The 25,979-nt window shown below is 40.6% G+C and overlaps 1 protein-coding gene across 1 annotated transcript; it reads right to left on the bottom strand.

Moving 5' to 3' along the window:
* Positions 1-1,179: 1,179 nt before the first annotated feature.
* ZC2HC1B (zinc finger C2HC-type containing 1B) lies at positions 1,180-25,794 on the bottom strand. The gene is made up of 8 exons (XM_036414354.1): positions 25,773-25,794; positions 22,908-22,969; positions 20,208-20,327; positions 19,535-19,673; positions 13,081-13,208; positions 9,895-10,003; positions 2,098-2,182; positions 1,180-1,403 (listed from the first exon to the last, which is right to left on the bottom strand). Exons 1-7 carry the CDS (start codon positions 25,792-25,794, stop codon positions 2,112-2,114), a joined length of 651 nt encoding a protein of 216 aa, XP_036270247.1. The 3' UTR covers positions 1,180-1,403; positions 2,098-2,111.
* Between the last annotated feature and the right edge of the window lie 185 nt (positions 25,795-25,979).

Below are 25,979 nucleotides of genomic sequence, written 5' to 3'. Positions count from 1 at the left end.
AATCTGACACACTTACTTATTTGTGTTTGTTTTACCTCTAAACAAGGAGGGAGTAGGCAGAGAAAGGGACGCCTCAAGTCCCTTTGCCCATCAAAGAAGCCTGGCAGCCAAATGGGAGAAACCTTGGCTCTTAGCCCTTACCAGTGGGGCCCATGGCAGCAAAGGGCCAAGGCATTTCAGGAAAGCTGCCTGGGGTGGGGCTGTCACTGTGGATCCAACTTGGTAGATTCTTAAACTACAGCTTAATCTGGGGGAGGAAATGAGACAAAGGGACATAGGTTATCCATCAGTGGGAATCCACGTTCTGGGATGTCTGAGTCCGCTCCCATATCCCCTCTTACCTCTGTGAGGGACGCAATCTCCCAGAGAAAGGAGAGAGAGGAGTGACTTACCTGGGCTACATCTGCCCCAGACGCATAGTCTAGTAGTCTTCAGTCAGTTCCAGGACATACACCTGACTTCCCTGAGCATAAAACATAGGATGTGATCCCCGAATACATATCCAACGAGTTTCAGATATTGTGTTTGCTGCCTTATAAGAGGGAGTAGTTCGGAGTTCTCCTACTTAAATTTAGACAGGAAAATGGCTTTTAATTCCTAATTACAATTCCCTGAGTTTGGAGAAACAATAAAAAGTATTAGATTAAGAAGCATGGGTTAAGTATAAATGACTCTACAAAAAGAATTATTAACCCCTAAGGCAACAAAAATAGTTGCAAGACCACCTCCCCACAGAGTTTAGCAACCAATGTTGACATGAACAATTGGTGTCTGATTTGTCCGAGATAAATAAATGGTTTGAGGCCGCCTAAAGCATCCTTCCCGCTGGGTGGGAAGGTTATTGTAACCTGTTCCACTGCGGTGTTTCCCCAAAGCCAATTGTGTGCGCTGGTGCTGGAGACAGTTCCACACGGCATACAGATGGACACTTCAAACAGGAGTTGTTCCTTTTTATAATTTCATGCTTATTAGAAGAAAATATCACAGAGGGGATTTCATGACTGTTGTGTAGGATTAAGCTGGGTAAAAATGATTTTCCTAGTAAGTAAGTAATGCTAGACTCCATAGACTGTTTTACTAAACATTTCTAATACCAAAGCAATGTTTTTTAAAAAGACTATTAAATATCCCATAAGAAAAACAAACAAGCAAACAAACAAAAAAAAAACATGCTGCTGCAAGTGAATCTTCGAATCAAGCATTATCATACAGATGAATGCCTTGTTTAATGATTTGGTTTTGAATATTTTGAAGGGAGGAAGTAAGAAAATTTGACACTAGTTTTACATGTCCTACATGATGTCTCGAGAGGAATCAGGCGTTGAAGCAGACATCTGCTTCTTCCTTTCAGGTGGCATTTTAGGCTCACAGCTGTCCAGGCTGATGAGCTCTAGGGAGCCTGTCTAAACACAGAAAGAAAAGGCATTTACTAAAACGTGGTTGTTGTCACACTGAGAATGTTAAATACTTCATGTAAGCTTCTCCACATGTTTAAATGTTTCCAACAAACAATTCACAAAATGAAAAATGTCCCTAACTTCATACCAATTCTACTCCGTGTCAATCTCAGGAACTGTGCTTCTAGGGGGGCAATGTGTTTAGAAAAAGGGACCGGGCAGTAGCCTTCCAGGTCAAATGAAGAACCCATTCCCCTTTCCTATTAAGTCAACAATCAAATGGAGTGCCTAAACCGGTTTGGCTCCAGTGGTAGAGCGTCGGTCTGCAGACTGAAAGGTCCCAGGTTCGATTCCGGTCAAGGGCATGTGCATTGGTTGCGGGCACATCCCCGGTAAGGAGTGTGCAAGAGGCAGCTGGTCAATGTTTCTCTCTCATCGACATTTCTAGCTCTCTATCTCTCTTCCTTCCTCTCTGTAAAAAAATCAAATAAAATATATTTTAAAAAAAATTAAATAGAATATCCTTTTCCAACTTGAAGTTTAACAAAAAGTATCTAGAGCCTATTTTATTAACCTAGCCTCGCTCATATTTCTTTTGGGTTTGCCTGCTAGGGGGTTCTGCCCTTAAGGGCTCATTCATTCCCTGTACCTGGCATGTGAGATGATCACCAACGCCTGGATTAGAAGTGTTTGTTCTTACCTGGCCTCTAGGGCTTAATCTTTTTTAGAAGATTTAGTAAATCCTTGTTTGAGTTTTGATCCAGAAGCAGGGTCCGCCACTAATCCTTTACAGACATAAACAGATTTGTTATTATGTAAAAGCAAACAGCAAGAAAGAAAGAAAGAAAGAAAGAAAGAAAGAAAGAAGAAAGAAAGAAAGAAAGAAAGAAAGAAAGAAAAGAAAGAAAGAAAGAAAGAAAGAAAGAAGAAGAAAGAAAGGAGGGAGGGAGGGAGGGAGGGAGGGAGGGAGGGAGGGAGGGAGGGAGGAGGAAGGAAGGAAGGAAAGAAGGAAGGAAGGAAGGAAGGAAGGAAGGAAGGAAGGAAGGAAGGAAGGAAGGAAGGAAGGAAGGAAGGAAGGGAAGGGATTGTGAAATCCTCCCATTGGATCAAAGTCTATCCCGTTTTGTTTTCTTCTGTAGCTATAGACAAATATTCTATCTCTATCCTGGGCCAGATAATAAGAAAAAACAGGGACTGTCCCAGGATAGTCTCTCTCTCCCCTACCCTCCACTTACCCATGGATGGGCCCTTTGGACTGCCACCTCAGCTGGCACCCTGACTCAATACCTCTCCACACCACTGCTCTGAGTCTCAGAATGGATCCCGAGCAGTCCATGCCCTCACAATTCTTTATCTGCTCTCATGCCAGCCTTATGGAAGCATGAGGTGCCTGTCCCAACCCTGGTTTTTTCCATAGCGGTGGACTTGCTTCACAAACAGGACTATTTTCCTTTGTGTCAAGCAGCTGTTAGGTATGCAGAGGTAGGAGTTTATGGTTACAGGCATACCATAGTCTGTCTTAGACCACATGGTATGGGGCAGGATTCTCAGAGAAAACATTTTTTGTAAAAAGGAATAAGTCCCCTCTTGTCTACATGCCTGGAGTGTTTTATGAAGGGGGAGTAACTAAACAACCCAAGCAAGGAAACTGTGAATCAAACTATCAAAGGACTCAGAAGATGTAGGAATAGAAAGAGCTTTAGTGTTCATTTTACCCAAAGATCTGCAAGTTTTACTCCTTCCAATGGATCTGCAGGGACCCTCTGACACTCGCTGCATTTGCTAAACAATGGAGCTACTTAAGGAGGGGGTGGTGATGCAGGGAAGATGCTTGACTTGATCAAACCCACTGGGTCCAGAAAAAAAGCAGAGCCCACCCAGCAAAGTTACAAAATGCAATTCACTAAATACATGAAGCAGCACAGCTCTGGGGCCCAGAACTACATTTCATGGTGGTCTCAGACTCCCTGTATAAAGACACTGGAGAAGCTGATGCTCAGAGGTGCCTTCCAGCAAATCAGTTGTTCTTACATCAAAACCCTTGAAAAAGCAGCCACCAGTAGATACTTGCTGACTAGGCTATAAACCCATTTCCCATCTGAAGTTTAGACTCTGTGGAATAAAGGAAGAGCTAGACCATTTTCTAAAACAATTATACATAAATATATATATATATATATATATATATATATATATATACACACAATATTATATATATATACATATACAATAGCCTATATAATGAGAGAGGAATATGCTAATTATCCATTACACCGTGTAAAGACCGACCACATAACAACCAGATCACAGATCAGCAGGAGGGTGGGCTGTGAGCTACAAGTGGGCAGTGGAGAGCTACAGGAGGGGGCAGGCAGCAAGCTATGAGGGGAGTGGGATGGGGGGAGCTACAGGAGGGCAGCAGTGAGCTACGGTGCACAGATTCGTGCACAGGACTACTAGAATAATATATATTTTACTAACTCCTTAGTGTCTATATATTTTTGACTTAATTTTCCCAAAGCATACAAAGATTTGGTTGGCTCTACTATTTTCTATTGAATTATTTGTGCAAATTGCTTTACCTCTCTCATCTATAAGCTAGGGATATGAACAGTACATTTATCCTCTTTTGAGGATTAAATGAGGATTAATATACAAAGTGCCTAGAAGAGGGAAGAATTAAGTGTGGCCTATTGTCCATGAAGAAGGGAGTTATTTAGTATAGCAAAGAAGTAGACACAATTGAGCTGCTCACCACCAGGAAAACAGCTAAATAAATTACACAGTATAATTGTGATGTGATACTCTTGTTTTTAAAGAAATTCTTCTCTTCACTTATTTATTTATGGTCTTATTTATGTTCTGTTTAATATATAGTTTGGTTTTGGACATTTTAAATGTTTGGCATAGAAGAGGCTATGTTGGAATATTTACAGCTTCATAAATCTTCATCCGATTAGTGGTTAACTTTTTGTGATACAAAAAGTTTCAGACAAATGTAAAAGAATAAAAATCTGTCTCAGGCTAGTAGTTAACAGTTGTGATCAAGAAGCTTTCAGTTTTATTTTACAAAATTTGCTCATTTCTAACATGAGAAATAAACTTCTTTTAATATAATCCTTTCCCACACTTTAAAAATCAGCAATAGTGTTATATATTTATAGGCAGCTTTTAACAATCCTGTCATATTTGTACTAACCCAAATGATTCACAGTGACAAAACATTTTAGTAACTTGATCACAAAACCATATGGACAATATGAATTTTAATATTACAAATACTGTTTTATAAAGATAGAATTTATTCTGCACAGGGTAAAAAGAATGTACTATTTAGGTCTCAAGTTTGAATTATCAATATGCTACTACAATTTTGTATATCAGAATCTAAGTGTTGCAGGCACAAAAAAGCATACTGCTAGCCAAATGAACAAAGTTTTGGTGAATCTCTCTCACATGCAAATCAAATAAATTTAAAATCTTAAGAAGAAAAGAAATTCTTTTGCCATAGGGAAATGTTCAAAATTTGTTAGTGGAAAAAAAAAATCAGAATGTATATACATGGACTATGATCCTAATTTTGATAAAAGGAAAACAAGAAAAAAAAATTGAAAACTTATAGATGTCAACAATGGTCAATATGTCAGAGTGTGCAATTTTGGATGATTTTTTTTCTTCATATTGTTTCTCCATTTTCCAATATTTTTTACAGTAAGCATTAATATTTAACATGATAATTTTTTAAAATGCTCTTTCTCAAAAGAAATTTTTGCACGCTAACTTAAGTGGCTAGAAATGAAAAGTCCCTAGGTCACCCGAACTGCCTAACTTACAGTGGCAGCCTGGATCACACACAGCCTGGGCGCCTGACCCCGCAATTACAGCCCTCCCTGCACTAGGGCCAGCCTTCCACCCCAACTTTAACTTCTATTCACATCCCTACTCTCTTCTATGTTTTGATGGGCCAGTTGTTTCCACAGTTTGTCCTCTGCATTCTCATTTTCACTTCTTTGTTTAATCTCTTTGCAACTTTTCTCCACTGGTAAAAATCTAGCTCATCCTAAAGGCTCCTCTTAAGGCTGCCACCTTCACAGACTTCCTCTCTCAGACGCAGTCTCCTCCATAAAGCCTCCTGGGCAAAGCTGATCTTGTTCTTGCATTTCCTCAGGAGCTTTGTATCCCATTGTTAAGTGTTAGTTTATATCCCACTGTTAAATATTGACTGCTACCCCTCTTAAGAACCCACAAACACAAGAAACAACCATGCATACTAATTATGTATTCAATGAATCTTTTTAAACATCCCTGGCATGTGTACCAACTTCATATAACATCACATGCTCCTTTGTATTAGATTCTCCTGCACACGAATATCTTCTCATAAGACTCTAGGATGGATAAGGATTAAGACTTACACACACATATCTCCCGACTGTGAATTTAGAACAAAATGCTATACATGGGAGATACGAAATACATATTTTACTCAAGAGAGTTGAAGAATGAAAACCAAAGTTTTAAGGGATTAACTACAAACTAGATGAAAAGATAATAGGATTATGTGGAAAGCAAGTGACAACAAGTGGCCTAAATGACTGATTGGCAATCTAGATATAGCAAAGCTCAACAACAACAATTTTTAAAAGACCCTCATATTACAAATAGATGAATACTGACCAGAACAAATACAATGGATAGTAGATGTGAATCTGATTCACACACAGGTCTGTTGACATCAGCAAAGGCACTCAGTGCTTTTCTCCAAGACTTAAACATTTTTGAGAATCGACCCCACTCTACCCGTCAATATACTTCTGCTTCCTTTCCAGAAGCTCTGAATGGATGTGAGGCCATGGGGGGGAAAACAAGAAATTAAATTGAAAAGGTGTCTTTTTTAAAAAAATATGTTTTATTGATTTTTTACAGAGAGGAAGGGAGAGAGATAGAGAGCTAGAAACATCGATGATAGAGAAACATCGACCAGCTGCCTCTTGCACACCCCCTACTGGGGATGTGCCCGCAACCCAGGTACATGCCCTTGACCGGAATTGAACCTGGGACCTTTCAGTCCACATACTGATGCTCTATCACTGAGCCAAACTGGTTTTGGCTGAAAAAGCGTCTTAAGTCCACCTATCTTTGGCACAGGTAAAAAAAAAATCAAACATCATGGCAAACTGTTCAAACCATTGCCCGTTGTTCAAGTTAAAATTCTGAATACACAATCTCTGGCCAGTGCACCCATATTAACAAATTCACCCTGATCCAATCATTCTCATATGTATTCCTGAGGATTACATACACTACTAAAAAAGAAACATGCAAACTGACCATATCTCCGCTATGCCCACAAGCCATGCCCACCAGCCAATCAGGAGCAGGTATGCAAATTAACCCAACCAAGATGGCTATGGCCACAGAGCGAGCAGAAGGCTTGTGTTTCTCTGGCAATAGGGGAAGCTAAGCTTCCCACACACTCTGGCTGGCCTTGGCCTCCACCCAAGGCTATAAAATTTCAATTATAGAAGATAAATAAATCCCAACAAAAATGGCTATAGCCACGGAGTGAGCAGGAGGTTTGAGTTTCCCCCGGATGGAGGAGGCCAAGCTTCGTTCCCCCCACCCCCTTGGCCTGCCCTGGCCTCTACTCAAGGCTACAAAATTTCAATTATAGAAGATAAATAAATCCCAGATACAAGGGCCGAGGGAGGGGAAGTGGGGGAGATAGCTGGCCTGAAAACCACCACAGGCCCCTCACCCAGGCCACCCCACACCCCAAGGAAACCCACACCCTGATCCGGAACACCCTTCAGGGCAAACCAGCCAGCCCCCCCCCCCCCCCATGCACCAGGCTTCTATCCTATCTAATAAAACAGTAATATGCAAAGTCTTAGGGCAGGGATAAGAAATGCAAAATGCTTTCTCATAAAGCTAATTAACATGACAATTATATACATAGGCCAATAACTTAAGAGGGAAATTACAGAATCAAGATATCAACATTTTACCATACATTTCATTCAAAAAGTACGATATTTGTTGAGCACCTCACATATGCCATGAAAAATTCTAACAGGTAGATATGTAGCACTATAATAAAAAACAGACAGATCCCTGTCTTCAGAGGAAATTGTGGAGAAATTAATTTTAAATGTAGAGGTTGGGGGGCCTCATTTGAGGATGACACTCAGCAAAAAACTGAAGGGAGTGAGGGGTGAACAGTGCAAATTAGTGAGGGAGGGTTTGGGTTTTCAGCAGAAGGAACGGCCAGTGCAAAGGCCTGGACTGGGAATGTGCAGGCCTATGAGCTCAAGGAACACCACAGAAGCCACAGGGGCTGAAGCCACAGGAAATGATGGTGGTGAGGGCAGGTGGTGGCAGAGAACCCAGTGCGGGCCATGTTAAAAACTCTGCCTTTTCCTTAGCAATACCACCATGGCTATAAATGGCCATTACCTAGTGAAAAGCAAATGCAATTCCATTTTGCTTACATCTACTGGCCTACCAATCTATTTCCTAATGTAGTGGAATGGTGTCTTTATAATGTTCTTCTTACTGTACTGAGACACAGGATTTCTGAATTCTCACTTAGGCATTCTGCTGATTTTTAAAAAATTACTTAGTTCAAGCAAGGAAACACTTTTCTTATTTTCAACACTGCACCTGACATGCTGTCCTCTCCCGTTTCCAAACCTCTTTCCAAGTTTACTAGACTAGGGAATAGAGGCCTGAGACTCTGTTGCTGTACTTGGACTCGACTTTGCATGTTGTCAGAGTTCCCTAATCCTGATGAATTAAGAAATATTCCCTCTTGGCAAATAAGGTTTGACCTCAAACTCAAAGGAGTGCTTTTTACTGGAAAGGGAACATTATAACATATTCTTGGAAAAAATAAGAAAACCATCCATAATATACAGAAACTGCCTTTTCTGAAGGACATTAATCATTATACTTTAAATAAAAAGCTTATTAGTGTAAGTTTTACCAACGAATATATACATAATTTGATATGTGTGTGTGCATGTGTGTACGGGGGTGATGGAGGGATGGGTGGGTGTGTGTGAATACTAAAATCTAACGCATTATTAAATTTTCACAGATTAGGAAAAAAACTACTGACTTGGATTTATGGGGCTAGAGGGAAATTTTTAAATATTCATTCAATTCTTAGCCCATGGTAAGCAATTCATGAGGAATTTAAAAACTAACAATAAACTTTCCTGTGCTGTGTATGAACTATGAGACTGGCATTTCTGACTTTGGTTCTTATTATTACCTGCAAAATTAGATGCCTGGCCAGAGGTGCCATATGGCCATGAATGGATTCATCTTGCCTGCACAGTGCATGCTGATCATTAATAAAGAAGAATGCCACATTTATTAATGCAGCTCAACGGAGAGAGAGACCGCAGGAGAGATTTAACTCAGCTCTGCTGCTACCAGTTGTGTGCTTAAACAAATAACCTGCCTCCCAGCTTCCGAAGAGGAAAACACTGGGAGGACTGTTGTGAGGATTAAATGAAATGGGTCTAGCACGTAAGTCAGTACTGCAGTGGGGCTATGGCTCTCTTACTCTGCAGACATTTTGTTCTAGGCAGGAAACCCTTCCCTTTTTCTTTTCTTTTTTTCCAGCTTTTTTTGACTATCACTGAATGGGATATGATATGAGCTCAAGGTGCACAAAGTGAAGATTTGATTATGAACATATTGTGAATTGATCACCACAAGGAAGTTAATTAACATCCATCACCTCACGTAAGTTAACTGCTGTGTGTGTGGTGGTGAGAACATTTAAGATTTGCTCTCTTGGCAACTTCCAATTAAGTGATACAGTATGGTGAACTCTGGTACATGGTTTCTATATTCATCTTATAACTGCAATATGGTATCCTTCGACCAACATCTCCCCATTCTCCCACCCACCCCTACCCCTAGCAACCATTATGAGGTTCTCTAGATTTGAGTTTGACTTGGCATAATATCCTCAATGTCCATCCATGTTGTCCCAGATGGCAGGACCTCCTTCTTTTTTATGGCTGAGTAGTACTTCATTGTGTAAATTATGCACCCAGTCTTTATCTATTCATTCCTCAATAGGTTGCTTCTGTATCTTGGCTATTTGAAAAATGCTGTCATGAACATGGGAGTAACAGATCTCTCTCGGAGATTGTTTTCTCTTCTTTTCATCACATCTGATAAGCTGTTACCTCCCATTCTTCATCTCTTCTCAATTTTAATAGCCAGGGAATGATGGTTGTAGACCCTGCTGCTGTAATCGGATCTGACTCTAGATGTTGTCAGAGTTACCCAAACCTGATAAATTAGGAATTGTGCCCTCTCAGCAAATAAGCTTTTTCCTCAAATAAACCCATGTGTCTTTATATCAAAACGCAACACTGGATATCACAGCTTTTGCCGGCAGCCCACGAACCCCAAAGCCCACGGTGGTGGCCTCTGACACTGGCGCGCGATGGTTGAGATGCTCACTCTGACTTACCTGGCTTGGCCGGGGCCCCTTTCGTGGCCTCAAGGGCCCTGTTCTGCAGCAGAGCTCCCACGGCACTGGTGACAGTCGGTTCTTTTCTTGAACTTGTCTGACCCCTTCCCTACCGAGAGAGGAGGCAGATCTGTAACCTCAGGCAGCACACAGGAGGAAAGTTTTCCACTCAGCCACCTGGGAGCGGAGTCACCCTGGGGCCAGCTGCACCCAGGGACGGGGGCACGTGCACCCTGCACCTTAGGTGGCCTGGATCCTAACCTCCCTGCTGGTGCTCAGAGCCATGACAGGGTGCAGGAGCTTCCATTCCATAATAGCACGTTTGGGGGGATTTCGAAGTTAATCCTGTGAAATGAGTTGTATGGAGTCAGAGGACATCGCTTCATGTCAGTAAGGATAGTAATGGAACATTTCAGCTTTTCATTACACTTGAAGATGCTTTTGTTTTTAAATACACGACCAGAGAAGAAAAACAGACATTGGCAGGCAGCGAATGTTTTAAACATGGAATCCAGCACCCCTGCCCCACAGCCCTCCCCGCTGAGCCGCAGGAGAAGAGGCACATGAATGCAGAGTAGGGACCTAAAAGGTTCCTTGGTGGCGCCCTGCTACCCCCTGACCGATCCCCCCACCCCCAACATCGCCATGGAAACAACACAAAGATAACCTGTTTGTCAAGTGAGAATTCTCACTTGGGCAAGGCTAGCTCTGAGATTATAGCCGGCAATTCATCCCCATCCAAACAAACAGAGCTATTTTCAGAGGGTATAGCACTTTTGTAAAGTTGATTTTATTTAAAATAGAAACACATTTCAGCGGTTCTGTTCACAGCCCTTCGGAACGGAGCGGGGCCCCTCCCTTTCTGTCCCAATTCTGAATGCACTTCCCCCCGAGGCAGGCCCCAGCGTGGAGGAGCTGGCGGGGACACAAGCCCTGCTGTTCAACACACTCACAGCGAGTTGACTCAGAAAGCAAGCAGTTTGTCTTCTGTGCTCCCAATCACCACTTAGCTCTGGAAAACAAGGCGGGGACCAGGGCCAAGTCCCTGGTTCCAGGCCGGACGGCCAGCTGGCCTCCTTCAGGAATAAAAAGCACTTCCGTTGCTGCTTCCCAGAGCTCCCTTTGGCCCCACTAAACCCCGACTCACTTAGGGAACTGGCCAGAAGAACCATTCGAAGAAATGTACTCCACCCTTTGTGCTTGAGAAAGAGGAGGTAGAGTTATACTGAGAAAACTCTTCCAAAACTAAGTTGAATTCAAGCCAGAGCAGTCATATCCCCTCAAAATCGGGGTGACTTTTCCACCCACAGAAAGGGTCAGTGGGGTGGGGTGACAGGGAATGAGGAAAGCCAGGGACCCCTACAGGAAGGCGCTTCGCTTTATTATCTATTATCCTCCCAACAAGCCGGCAAGGTACAGATGAAAGTGAGAATTTAAGTAACTTGACCACATTTGCTGCAGAGAGTCAGTTACAAGGCTGAGATTCAAACCCTGGCTGCTGATTGCAGAATCTGGGCTCTTTCTTCATTGCACTGTCTCCCATACTATTTCAGGGGCAAAGGTTGAATCTCTCCAACTATATTTACCATAATCACCCTGCCTGCTGCTCCACCAACACACCCATCCCCTCCCTCCTGTGTCCCTTTATCTAGATGTGCAGTGTTATTATCTGCCCAAGCTTTGGAGCTGAAAACCTTCTTGTCCACCCTGACCCTTTCCCCCACTATATCCAACTGTCTTCTCAGTCCCATCAGTTATTTCTTAAAATTTCCCCCATCCTCCATTAGTCCTCTCATTCCAGCCCATAACTCTTTCCCCGTTGGTATGGCTTGTCACTGTCCTCCTGCCAATCCATCTCGAACACTAAGTACAAGGGGAATCTTTCAAAAAAAAACCAATCCCATGTCACTTCAGTCTATGCTGTTCAACCAGTCAGCACAGCCCACAGAGTGACACATGGGCTGATCACAGACAAGTAGACAGAAGGCCCAGAAAGTTTGGGAGAAGAGAAAGCAGGAGCATCATGGAAAGAGGTGACAGGAGGCGGAAAGAGAACTTCCTGGGCCCCTGAGGGCCTTACAATCCCTGCTGCCAGGCCCTCGGCTGGCAGGCCTTGGCCTTTAGGGCCCCTCTCCACGCAATCCCCCTTTCCCTCCTCTCTGAACCAGCTTGTCTCCAAGCCCTTCTACATCCGACGCCTGCCTGGCCTGGTCCATCCTGCCTCTCTCTCAGTGGCACCTTTAACACGCTGGGCTCCTCAGGCCACAAGCTGGACCCGAGAGGGGAAATGTCTGCAACTCTTTGAAGCCGTCCCTGGATCCCAGTGCCCTCTTCCTCAGCGCCAAGCCCTTACAGATGTCAGCTACCACGCTGCCTACAGCATTGCTTTCTAGTCCTCTCCCTCCCAGGCAGCCAGCACCAAGCAGTGCCCGGGTCAGAGGAGATGTTCAGGACTGCCAAATGCATGTGCAGATGGAGTGAGCCCACAGCGGGAGTGAGTTGTGGCTGGAGAGGACCCCATCCCCATGAGGAACTGCATTTCGTGGAAATCTTTCTAAACATATTTCCTACTCCCAAGTCTTCAGACCAATTTCATCTTTTCTTGATGTCTGAACCATGTTTACTAGAACAACGGACAGTTTTCATGCTCCACGGTAAGCGATGTTCCTGCTGGCTCCGGTTCTGTTTCTATCCATCTATTGTTCCCTGTTGTCATCTTATTTGTATCTATTTATAACAATTGCTCCCATTTTTCTTACTTGCTGATTCTGTGGCTTTTAAAACACCTGCCTCTACAGAGCAAAAGACACAGCCTAGGGACCCATCCCCTGTGGCGGCTTCCCCATGCAGGCCAGCTTCATTTGAGGGTCACAACTCTATTCGGGGTGGTGAAGGCTGGTAACCATCGTTGGACACAGAGCCTTACTATAATTCTACAGAAATACCACTTATATATTCAGGTCTTCATTCTAAGAAGCTGCAAACACTATGGAAATATTTTGTTCCTACAGCACCCGGAGGACCTTCCCGGTGGTAAGCTGGGAAGGCAGAAGGAGCCTGCTCCCATGACGATGGGTGACTGTGACCGGCTATGGTGATGCTCACACTTCTCAGGATGGATAGCAGGTTCCCCACAAGACCACCTGCTGGCCCAAGGCCTGCGAGGGCATCTGGAGAGAGGCTTACCTGCACTTTGGACTCCAGTTTGGCTGCATCAAAGACTCGGCGAGAAGGCTGTTCCTTGCAGAAATTAATATGCCGGTTGGCTGCATTTTCATTAAACCTCCTCAGACAATACGGGCACTGAATGTAATCTGAATGTAAGGATAACAACAAAAGGCAATTAGCGTTTCAAAAATAACTCCGAAATGGACTATAGGGAAGGAAATAAACAGGATATGCCCCTGCTCCATCATGGAAGAAAAAGATCCTGGAGCCCACTGAGGAGATTGCCAATTCCGGTGGGAGACATGCAAAGGCTCAAACGAAGGACAGTGGAGGGGACTATTCTATTATACTTGAGCAATTACTTCCATGAAGAGTGTTCCCTTGAAATGTTTACATGAACTATATACTTAGGAACTTCCCAATTCAATGGATTATTTAGTGGATCTTCAGTCAAAAAGTAGTCATGGAATCATAGAATGTTAGCATTGGTGATTTGAAAGGGCATAAAAGCTCAGGTTGTGGTACTGGGTGTGGCAGAAATACATACGTGAGTTTATGGGGCCACAGAGGGAGATAGGAATGTGGGCTTTGGGATGGGGTTTGAAGTCAGTGTCACTGGTAGAAAGACACTGCTCTGCAGTGGGAGGGGTTTTCACTAAACTCCAAAGTGAGGAAAAAAATAATACGTTCAAGGAGAAGGTAGTAAAATTTAAAAAAGGGTGGAGATTCAGAAAAAAAAGAAAAAAGGAGGGGTGACTAGAAAGTGGCTCTGGAAACAGCTTAAACTTTTAGTGTTAGACTGTCCCAGACAGGTGGATAGGGGGAGGAGGGATAAATGGTGATGGTGAACACATAGGATAACATACAGATGATATATTATAGAATTGTACACCTGAAACCTACATAATTTTACTAACCAATGTCACATTGAATAAATTCAATAAGAAAAGAAGAGGAAGAGGAGGAAGAAGGAAAAGGAAGAGAAAGAAGAAAAGAGGAGTAGGAGAAGGAGGTAGACGGAAGAGGAGGAGGAGGAGGAAGCTCTGTGGCACTAAGTTTTGTGGATACCCAGTCATCAGAACCTGGCTCTCATTTGCAGTTATTAGACAAGGAGAGAAATAGGAAGTGAGAAAGATCCAAGATCTTCTTAGAGTGTGGAGATGCTCCTAGCAAAGCCAGATTGGAGTCTATCTCTCCCTAGAGCAAGCAGAGAGAAAGATGCTGGGTTTTATTGCAGGTACCTTTCCCTAAGGCAGTGTTTCCCAAAGTGTGGTACACATACTCCCAGGGATATGGGAAGAGTTTGATGGTTGCACCGGAGTTTGGTGGAGATATGCACTGCACCATGCTTAGCTGCACCTAATTCTACGTCCTCATGAGTATGAGGGGTACTCAGCATTACGAAAATTATAGAAGGGGTACACATATGTCAAAAGTTTGGGAAACACTGCCCTAAGGGAAGATAAAATGGATATAAGCAACATGAGAGAAAGCTTCTCCCCCTGCTCCTCCAACTCCCTAGAAGGATCTGAGATAGCACCAACCTTTAGCTCTACGTGCAGGTTTGGGTTAGTCAAAATTCCTACATGTGGGGAGGGATAATTAAGACAGTGATGTCTTCAAAGTTAGGAATCTTTGAAGGCAACTTCTAAAGCATTTGGGGAGCTATTTTAACAAATCATTTCTTAAAGTGAATACTCATAAAATATAAAAACTCAAAGAAATTAAAAGGAAATAAAACATTAGCACTTATCCTAACCTTTTATTTCACACCCTGGAAGATTCATTCAATAGATATAGAATACATATTCTGTGCCAGGTGATACGGTGTGTGCGTAATCAAGGACTAGGCATTCCACTATAGAAACAAAGCTTTCCCACAGTGATAAATTCCTTGAAAAAAATAAAATAGGGCAGCATTGGGAAATGATGAAGGCTCCGACACCTGCCCGGCCGGTTCCGGCCCAGCTCTTCACCTGCTATGTGTGTGAACTCCAGCAAGTTACTCAACCTCGTTAAGCTTCAATTTCTCCAGGACCTACATATCACCTCCTCCATCCGGGTCGTTGTGAAAGGTAACTAAAATAATCAACACAAGGACTCTGCACAGTGGGCGTAGTAGAACTTACCATTATTCTAAAGAAACAGGCCCAGCAAGGTTGTGTCTCCAACGACCCAACAAGAGTGAAACTGCTTAGAAAAAGTAAAATACCAAGTGCCATTATTATGCAGAACTCACACTGGTGTAGAGAACCACGTGGAGCTCAGCTCTTGTTTCTTCAGTTTTAGCAGCTGGAAAGTCAAAGCTTCTATCAGAAAATGCTGCTATCCCTCAGCCCCGGCTGAGTTCAGGCAAAGACAATGATTATGACGATGACTGATTCCTTAATCCCACTTGTTCATTCATTCATTGCTGCCCTTGTGTGTGTTTGGCACTAGATGCCATCACAGAGACAGTACAGTTTGTATTTTGTGGCCAACAAAACTTCAGATAGGACTAGAGGACAAGGCAAAGAAGCAGACCATTGCCATTCCATGTGGTAAGCTGTGGACGAAGGCAGCTCAGGGTCCTCCAGGAGCCCACAGCTGGAACATGAAGCCCTGGCTTAGGGGGCAGTGAAAGGAAACTTCAGCCACTCTGAGAATGGGAACGTACTTTTCAGCAACAATAATCTGGACACAGTATGACTGAGCTACATGCTCTTCTCTCAGCCTGAGTCACCTCTTCCTCTATGGACCACAATGACATAAAAGTCCCTATGGGCTGTTTCTCTCCATAGATGATAGTTTTAAAAGTCTGACTACAAAGGGACTCTTATGAGGACTCTGGGGAGGATGGTCACATCTCATTAAAAAGAAGTGAAAGTAGAAAAGCATGCATCATTTAAAAATGCAAGCATGGCCGGGGGAAGATTGGGGGAAAGGGATATATGTAATACTTTCAACAATAAAGATGTTTTTTTAAAAGCAAGCATTTTGTTAATTTCTACTGAACATCTATATAGACATGGGCAATTTGTTAATTGCCCATGTATATATAGCCCTGCAACAATGGTGACCAAATGTCCCAGGCCTCACAGAAAATTCCAATTATAAATATTCAAAATCATTGTTCCCATAAACTCTTACGACATTCCAGAAAGCTGAATGATTGCTGGACTCACTTATCTCAGTAAGAATTAGAATAAATATATACATGTCCCAAAAACTGAGTCATGAAATATAGAATCATGCTGAAAAAAAGAAAATTAATTGCACACTCGTACATGTGGGCAATCCTATATAATAAAAGCATAGTATGCAAATTGTCCCCTCGACTCAAAGTTAATCTGGGAGTTTGACCAGGGGGTAGGGCCGGCCAGGGGAAGGGAGGGAGACCCAGGCCAGAAGCTGGAAGCTGCTAGGGAGCCTACCAGTGCACGAATTTTGTGCACTGAGCCTGTAGGACTACATATAACTCTAGTTATGGCCTATACTTTTTCTCCTATTTAAGCCTGAGAATATATGGGCTGGCATAAAATTCCAAAACAATCAATATAACTGAATAATTAAAATATGCTCTTGTATATAATCATTTTGTTTGGTGCATGTAATTATAATAAGGCCACAAGAAAGAATTTAATTATAACACCATATATTAGCATGAAACTGTAAAGGGCAGAGAAATAAGCTGCATGTTTGCTTAGACCTTACAAAGAGAATGGATTATTTAAAAACAACAATAATCCTTACATTTTAAATTCAATTTGAAAATTACAGAAATTCACATGGTTTCACCTGACATAGTTCACTTATTCAACTAAAGAACTATAAGTAGTTGTTTAACCCTATAGCTTCTGCTATTAAAATAAAAGTATTTCTCATAAAAGATGTTTCCTTATATGAAGCTTGTTAATATTATCAAATATCAAACTATTATCAAAATCACAGCCATAGCTCTTTTTACTGAACATCTTAGACACATAATATTCTAAATACATTTTCATTAATATACAACAAGAGTGAAGCACTTACTAAAATTATCTGGTAAAGATGTTCACTTTACATTTCCAGATAATTTTTATAGCATAATTACACAGTGTTGTTTTTTAATCGTTGTTGTTGAAAGTATTACATATGTCCCCCTGACCATTGACCCCTTCTTGCCCACCCCTAACCCCACCCCAGGTCTTCACCACACTATATAGAGTGGGTTTTTAACTTTTAAAAACAAACTTTGAGAAATAATATACATGCAATAAAATGCACTTATTTTAAATGTACAGTTCAGTGAGTTTTGAAAAATATATACACTTGTATAACTACTATCCCAATTAAATACAGAACAATTCCATCACATGAGAAAGTTCCCTCATGTCCTTTCAGTCAATATTCCCCCAAGTCCAGTCTCAAGCAACCAAAGATCTATGTTCAACACTGAAGATGCTATAATCTATCTGTCTGTCTATCTATCTATCTATCTATCTATCTATCTATCTATCTATATCTATATCTATATCTATTTCTATATCTATATCTATATCTATATCTAAAAGCCTAAGTGACTGAACGACCAGTTGCTTTGATGCACAAATACAGGAGCTGCTCAATACTGGAGCTACCCCTTGGTGGTCAGTACACTCCCAGAGCAGGAGCACCACTCAGCTGATGGGCACCAGATGCATAGTTCATGGCTGGCTACCTCAGCCCGGAGACCGCAGTGGAGTGGCAGCAATCCTACTGAGTGGCTGGGGTGGCAGGCACAATGGGGTTGGGATGAACAGGAGCAGCAGGCAGGAGTGACAGGCAGTGTCGGACTGCTGGTTTCTGCCTGATCCCTGCAGGCTACGCCAAGGGACCCCACCAGTACATGAATCCGTGCACTGGGCCTCTAGTTTCATATAATAGAACATCCACGATACTGCATGTGTAATGACAAACTATTCTTACTGCTGAATTGTGTTCCATTTTGTAAATATTCCACAATTTGTTTATCTATTCCCTTGTTGATGAATATTTTCAGTTGTTTCCAGTTTATGCTACATAAGAATATGATGAACAAATATTTGTTAAGGACATGTTTTCAGATTTTTTCATAAGTAGCTAGAATTGGAGTTGCTGTAGAGTTAGACCTATGCTTAAGAAAATAACACTACAAAGTGGCTGTACTATTTTATACTCCCATCAGCAGCGTGTGTGACTTCTAGTTATTCCACATCTAGCCATTACTGTATTGTTGGTCTTAACTATTCAAGTGGATATGTAGTGGTATTTCATTGTGGTTTTAATTTGCATTTTCTGATTAAAATAATATTGAATATCTGTTCATATAATTATTGTTCATTATTTTTTGACACATAGGTTCAAATACACTTCTTGCCCTTTCTCTCTTGGACTGTTTGTCTTATTATTGAGTTATGAGTTATCTATATATTCTCTTTTTAAAAAATAAATCTTTATGGTTCAGATTATTGCAATTGTTCCTCTTCCTCCCCCCCCCCCCCCATAGCTCCCCTCAACCCAGTTCCCACCCACCCTCTGCCCTTACTCCCTGCCTATTGTCCTCATGCCTAGGTATATGATTTTTGTCCAGTCTCTTACTACACTCCTATACCACTTTCCCCCAAGAATTGTTAGTCCACTCCCTTTCTATGTCCCTGATTCTACTATATTCAACAGTTTATTCTGTTCATCAGATTTTTTATTCACTTGAGTTTTAGATTCACTTGATAGATATGTATTTGTTGTTCATAATTTTTATCTTTACCTTTTTCTTCTTCTTCCTCTTCTTAAAGAATACCTTTCAGCATTTCATATACTAGTTTGGCAGTGATGAACTTTTTTAACTTTTTCTTATCTGTGAAGCTCTTTATCTGACCTGCAATTCTGAATGATAGCTTTGCTGGGTAGAGTAGCCTTGGTTGTAGGTTCTTGCTATACATCACTTCAGTGGAAAGTATATGAGTGATCACTATACTATTCTATTCCTTCCTTTTTTTCTGTAGATTTGAAATTTTTCAAATTAAAAAGTTTAGGGTAAAAGAGCTTTAGGCTACTAAACTATCAAACTTAAAATGGTTAAAATGATGAAGTTTATATTATGGGAATTTTGTCTCAAAAAAGTAAAAAAAGAGCTGTAGGTATCTGACATTGGAGAGCTAATGTATCTTAAATTGCTCTACACAGTTCTGTTCTCACAAACTATGATGTGAACAGCGTCCCCTGGAGTTATGTAGTGCCATGACACTGGCTGCAATGGTGTTCTCATGTTGAGATAGAGTTAGAAGGAAACATAGAATCTTTAGGCAGAATTGAGGCGGGGGAGGGAGGACAAAATAGGACAAGATAAATTATGTGATAAAAATTTTTTATGTAACTTAATTCCTATTGTTAATCTTAGAATAAATAGAAGCAAGGCATCATTTGGCCAGAAATTGAGCATAGCCTCAACTGGTTAAGTTAATGTAAAAAACAAACTAAACTGGCCACACACCTGGGTTGATGAACGCAGGGGGAGGTGGTGGGAGAGGGCGGCCTTCTTTCATGGCTAGGGCACACTGCTTTGCTGATTGAATTGCAGTAATAAAGTCTTCATGTTGTTGTCTCCAGTTACTTTTCCTCACTGGTTGAGACTACAAACAAACAAACAAAAACATATACTAGCCTAGACTATATATCTCTCCATTATAATTTTTTTTTTTCAGCTGTGATTTGAATTCACAGGAAACAGGACTGTGAGATTTGGAGAGGGAAGCAGAATTTGTTTTTCAAGAGTACTAAAATGGGTTTGGAAAATGCAGTAATAAAATCCACAAATAACAGTAGTGAAGGAAAACACAAAATAATCAGAAAAACAACCTAACTATAAAACCTTAAAGGAATACTTAAATGTAAGTTTAAAAGTGACTTTCTTCCAAGTTAATTGTTAGATTTAATGCTACTCTAATGAAAGTATAAACAAGATTCTTTTTTGTCACATCTGGAAAGTATCTGAAATACATTTGGAAATCTCAGTGAGCATGATTAAAAAGAAAACAGTAAAGGTGGATTATATGTACATGACTTTACATTGCTCTATCAAGCAAGAATGAAACCACAGAGCCAGAAAGAGGCTTTAATGTACTTAAGGATGTAATAATGAACAATAAGGAAGATACTGATAATACCTTGGATTGAACAGCCACGCTCACAGTGAGAAAGTAAGTGCCCTGTAATCTTTGTTTTGAGGAATTGAAAGGCATACGCTTTTTGTTGTAGAGTTTTTTACATATTGGTCCATGCCTTTCCTAGAAAAGAGAGAGTGGGGATTAATTTTTTTTAAATGTACAAATCACCAAGTTTGTAATGCTGCAGTGTACTCAGGCAGCCCTCACTACAGGGACTGAGTTACTGTACCTTCAGAGCCAAGTACATTCTCCAACTCTCAAATCACAGCAGAGCAAATCCATCTGGCTTACCTCGCCCATGTTACACATAACTACATATTATGTTCGAACGGTCAAGGTCAATAAAAGGTCTCTACAGCTAGAGAGACTTATTTCAAATTTGTTTTTACACATTTAACTCTACCACTTGGGCAGTATGAATGGTTCTAAGTATTAAATAATGTTGAAAAGACAAATTTTGTAGTTGAAACTGAAATACAATATTTCTGTCCATTTAGCCATTTTAACTAAGGAAGTTTTGTTGATTGTTTCTTATTCAGTTTCCTGCCTTTACTGTTCCTAAATTTCAAAAACAAGTCATTCAGTAATGTAACAGGAAATTTGAGTTCCAACAACATTAATATTCAGTTTTAGCATCCTTTTGAAATAGCTCTGTGCATGTAGCAAGGGGAAACGTAGCATCCTACCAATAGAATCTTTTCAGAAAAACACCTCTTTCCACTCAGCATTTCAAAATTGAGCTTAAATGGGCCACTTTTCTACATAACCACTTAACTCCTGAATAGGAGTGGAGAGGTTTCAAAGAAATAGTTGAGAACATCTGCAAAAGACAACTGGAACAACCACACAAATGCATCAAGAACATACCAATTCTGTTTAAGTTGTAAACACATTTTCCTTGAATTGTACCTAAACATCCCACATGATTAGTTTAGTCATTTATTACAAATAAATATTACAATATTTGGAAATATTTATGATCAGCAGGGAAAACTTATCTTATCTCACACACACACACACACACACACACACACACATATATACATATATATATATATATATATATATATATATTTATTTATTTTTTAATCTAGCCAGTAGTCCTCAGTATTTGTTACAAAACTCAGGGAACTAACACATTGAGCTCTGCCCATGTACTGACTTTATAGTCTGTTAGTGCACCACTAAGATATTATACTAACATCTTTGCTTTCCCCTCTAAATCCTCTTCATTGGTGGAAATGTAACTCATAAGAGTTACCACTTACATATCAATAGTTGCTGTGTGCAGACCCAACAAAACACATGGTCTATGAAAATCACTGCAACTGTCTATAAACAATCCATACCATTTGAAACTAAAGGAGGGAGATCTGATCAGTTAATCAGATGCTCTCTGTAGCCTAGAGATAGGCATAGGAAGTAAAACTTGAGAGGACCTGAGATCCGCTTGACATTTAGTGACCCCTTTTCAAAGGGCACCTCCTAGGTGTCAAACCCCTTTGTCCCATGGGGCGTGGCCTAGGCTGGAGAAGGCAAGGTCACAAGAGCACAAGAGGCCCTAGAGCTCTCCTTCTAGATTCAGGAAATTCTACCTGCACTTAATTAAAAGAACAGTACTTCGTTTGTTTTTGTTAATCCTCACTTAGGATATTTTCCCAATTTCCTTAGAGAGGGAAAGACAGATGTGAGAAAAGCACATCAATTGGTTGCCTCCTGCACAAGCCCCATCAGGGCCCAGGACAGGGAGGAGCCTGCAACCAAGGTAGGTGCCCTTGACCGGAATTGAACCCAAGACCCTTTGGTCCGCAGGCCAATGCTCTATTCACTGAGCAAAACCAACTAGGGACTTTTTTTTTTTTTTTTTTTTTTTAATTTACCAGAGAAATAAAACCTACAAACCTCATTTTGTAGTCTTTTGCCTCAAATGCAGTCAGGCTTGTAGTTCAAATGCTTGTAGCTCCATGTAAGGCTCCTTGATCTAAATGTCCCAACTAACAACTGCATTATAAACCTAATTTTTAAAATCATCCTTTTCTTGGGAATCTTTTTATAATGTATAATAGCTGTTTGATCCTCTAACTTTGAAATAAATCAAGCTTTAGTCCACCTTACAGGCATCAATCAGAAAAAGAGATGTACAGTTAGCTTGAAATTGGCTTAACAATTAGATCTTGGAAAAGGCTTTATGTTCATTTTGTTCAAATTACATTAAAACCCTGAAATTGGAGGATTCTGTCTTTGTACGTGGCAAAGCAGGGAACAGAGGGAGGTTAAAGGACTTGTCAGAATTAGTGACAAATTTGAGACTAAACGCCAAGTTTCCAGATGCTCCAAATTCAATGTTCATTCCTCTCGACTAGCTAATTTCCCTGGTGCTTTGGCCTTAAAATTTGGATTTCTGATGCTTATAGAAAAGGAGAAAGAGCCAAAACCTCTCAAGAGACAATCAGCTGTGCCAAGATATTTCTTCTGGCATCTTTTCAGTTAGAGAACCAGGTTTCATACGTGCCCTTTTGAATGTGGGCAGCATCGGACAGCTTCCGTGTCCTCTGGGCCTGCCAACCGTAGGTTGTGTACTCCTCTTCCCTTGTTTTCCTTCCACATCTGTCTTTAATCTTTGCCACTGCAGCCTCCTCACTAACTTGACAGTTCATTTAACTCCAATGAAACACATCTACAAAACGTCTTTATGTTTACCAGAACATCTGCTGCAAAGCGTCTTCCACAGACTTCACAGGGAAATAAGTCCTGATTGCCATCTGTATAGGATCCAAGAGCACATTATGTTAGTTTCAAGGAATTGCCTGCCTGAGAAGAAATCACTAACTGGAGACCTCAATAGCTCAATATTTTTCACTCTTTTTTCCTTTCCCACCAACTACAATACTTCCTTCTCTAAAGATCCTCTGTAAACTCACCTGTGTTTTCTTCTCATACCATTAAACAGGTAAATTCCATATCTTTCAGGCCACCAGTGTATAATTATAATTATTTAATAAATATATTCGTGAACAAAGTGCCTGATAGCTTTGCTTTAGACTTAAGTACAAAGTTAAGACCTTAGTATGAAGCCATAAATAATCCAATGGGAATGTCTTGGGGGTTCCTACTAGAATGGAAGGTATGTTCAATGAAGGCACGCCAATTTATCAGAGACCATGAGGAAAACGTTGCCTAGTCATTGAATTTAAGGTACACTTTCCTGAGAATGGCTTCCTCTCTTCCCATAAACAATCTTTGCCAGAGAATAACTCCTAACCATGAAGAAGGAAGAAGAGACTGATGAAATGAACCAACTAGAACTGGTCAGCTTTGATTGAAGTCAGGAAAGAGGTATGATTACAATGAAGAAGCCTATGAAAATGAGGAACATCATCCTAGGGGTTGTGTTCAGAGTCAGACCTCCTGGTGGGGTTAGTGAATGATACTGCTGGCATTTTATATGCAATGGTGAATGAGTAAAGGATTATAATCACAATAGGTTCAGTACTTGCTATTTTTAAATTTTAATATTTAACCATAGTGGTATTTTAAAAGTCAAATGAAGAATAAACTCTCCCTGGCCAGGTGGCTCAATAGGCTGGATGCTCCAGGTTGCAGATTCCATTCCTCATCAGAGGTTGCAGATTCGATTCCTCAACAGAGCACATGCCCAGGTTTTGTGTTAGGGTGAGAATAGGAGCCAACTGATTGATGTTTTTCACACTGATGTTTCTCTTTCTCTCTCTTTCCTTTCTCCTTCCTCTCTTTAAAACCAATGGAAACATACCCTCAGGTGAGGATTAAAAAAATTAAAAAAAAGAATAAACTCAAATATAAAAGAAAAAAAAAAAGGCTGAAACTGGGCCCACTATGACTCAATGCCTCAAAGTACCTGACCCATAGAAAAGTGCTCAATAAATTCTTATTGAATGTATGGGCCAAACAAGAATTGAGTTTCCATCATAGGACCAATCATTCATTCAATAAATATCTGCTATGTGCAACTCTGTGGGAATATTGAGAGAAACCATACATGGGTCCAGCCCAGAAAAGGAGAAAAGTATGTACATAAATTAAGTGAAGTTAGCAAAGTGTCATGAGAAAGGGAAAATATTACAGAATTCTGCAAAAAAAAGAAAAGAAAAAAAAAGAGTTGCACTTCATATTACTTCCTCTCTGTTCATCTGGAGTTGAGTATATACAGATTTAAAAAGCAGTTTGATCATGGTGAAGATTTTATATCAGAATAAAAATCTGCACTTTTTTCCCCAAACAAGGGGAGCAATAAAGAACACCAAAGAGGAAGAACCTGAACTGTGGAAGATTGATGTGACAGAAAGGAAAAAAGACAGGATTTTATTTAAAAAGCTAAAGTTGCAGGCCTGAAATAGACAGGTAAGAGGAAATGGAAGACACTATGGTCAAAGAATTGACAGCGTGACTAGATGTGAGGGAGTTGGATGATGCCAGTGAGAGAAGGATGCCTGAGGACAGAGAAGATGGCAGGGCTGTGGATGGAAATGCAGCATTTGAAAAAATAGGGCCATCTTAGTAAGAAAAATGACCTCAGCTTTGGAAATACTGAGTTTGAAAGAGAGTCAGCCAGCCAGCAGGATGGAAATGAGGGAGGTCAGGGCTAGAGACACAGATGCAGGCTTTGTTTGGAGAGTGATGTAAAGGCATGATACTGCCAGGGAAGAGGTCATGGAAAGAGAAGTACAGGGATGATCCCAAGGGAACTCCATAGTTGAGGGCCAAAGAGATGATGATGATAAGCCAGAAAGAGAAGCAGGAGAGAACAGGGTCATGGAAACCAAGGGAAGACAGTTCAAAAAAGTAAGGCTTGATTAACAGGAATCAGATGGTAGTTCATTATACACACTGTTGATTTAAATGATTTCTTCTCACATCTGCCAGATGGTATTGTATTTGCAACACAGGTCATCCATTACAGCATATAGCAACACCACTCATCCTCTCTGTGCTTTTGGCCTTCTCTGTAAAATACAGTCTTAATTTTTTTTCCAGCAAAGATATTCCACCCTTCCACATACTTACTTGTTAATAAAAACTACTCATCCTAATTATAAAACTACTTTTTCTAAAACACTAGTGAAGGTTTGTTTGTATAAATATTACTTTAACATTTATATAGTGTTTTCTTGTTCCCCAAACACTTTTCCTGTGAATTCTCATTTGCTCCTCACCGTAATACTGTGAGACAGGGTTGGTATTCTTATTTACAGATAAGAAAATGGAGGTTCAAGGTTAGGTGACTTCTCTAAGACCACAGATAATAAGTGGTAACACTGACATTTGAACTTGATATGAGAATTAAGACTATTTATTCAACTGTTACAAGAAATATAGCCACATTATATCAGTACTCACCTGCAAAGCAAATGGAAGTCTCTGGAGAAACACCACCTTCTCGCTTATAAATCAATTAGTTTTAAAGAGTTCAGTGAATTTAAAATAATGACAGATACAATATGATTCAATTGAAATACATGGACCATCACATTTTGAATGACATTCAGCTCGGAAGCTTGACTAACAAGGAAAGAAGGGAATACCTACCTAAGTCAGGTGAACCAAACATGGAAACGAATGAGGTCTACAGTGTTTGTTCCAGAATGCCGAATCACATGGACTATATGATCATTAGAACCTTAAAAGAATTCTTTGAAATAACCAAATAAACTGTGACATCGATACCTGGAATGTTACACATCAATAGGAAGGAAATTATTGTTACACGAACAATATGAATGGATCTCAATGCTG

The sequence above is a fragment of the Pipistrellus kuhlii genome, unplaced genomic scaffold (assembly GCF_014108245.1).
Source record: "Pipistrellus kuhlii isolate mPipKuh1 unplaced genomic scaffold, mPipKuh1.p scaffold_m20_p_5, whole genome shotgun sequence".
Taxonomy (NCBI): Eukaryota; Metazoa; Chordata; class Mammalia; order Chiroptera; family Vespertilionidae; genus Pipistrellus; species Pipistrellus kuhlii.
The sequence above is the reverse complement of the archived record's forward strand: the minus strand, read 5'-3'. Positions and strand labels throughout refer to the sequence as shown.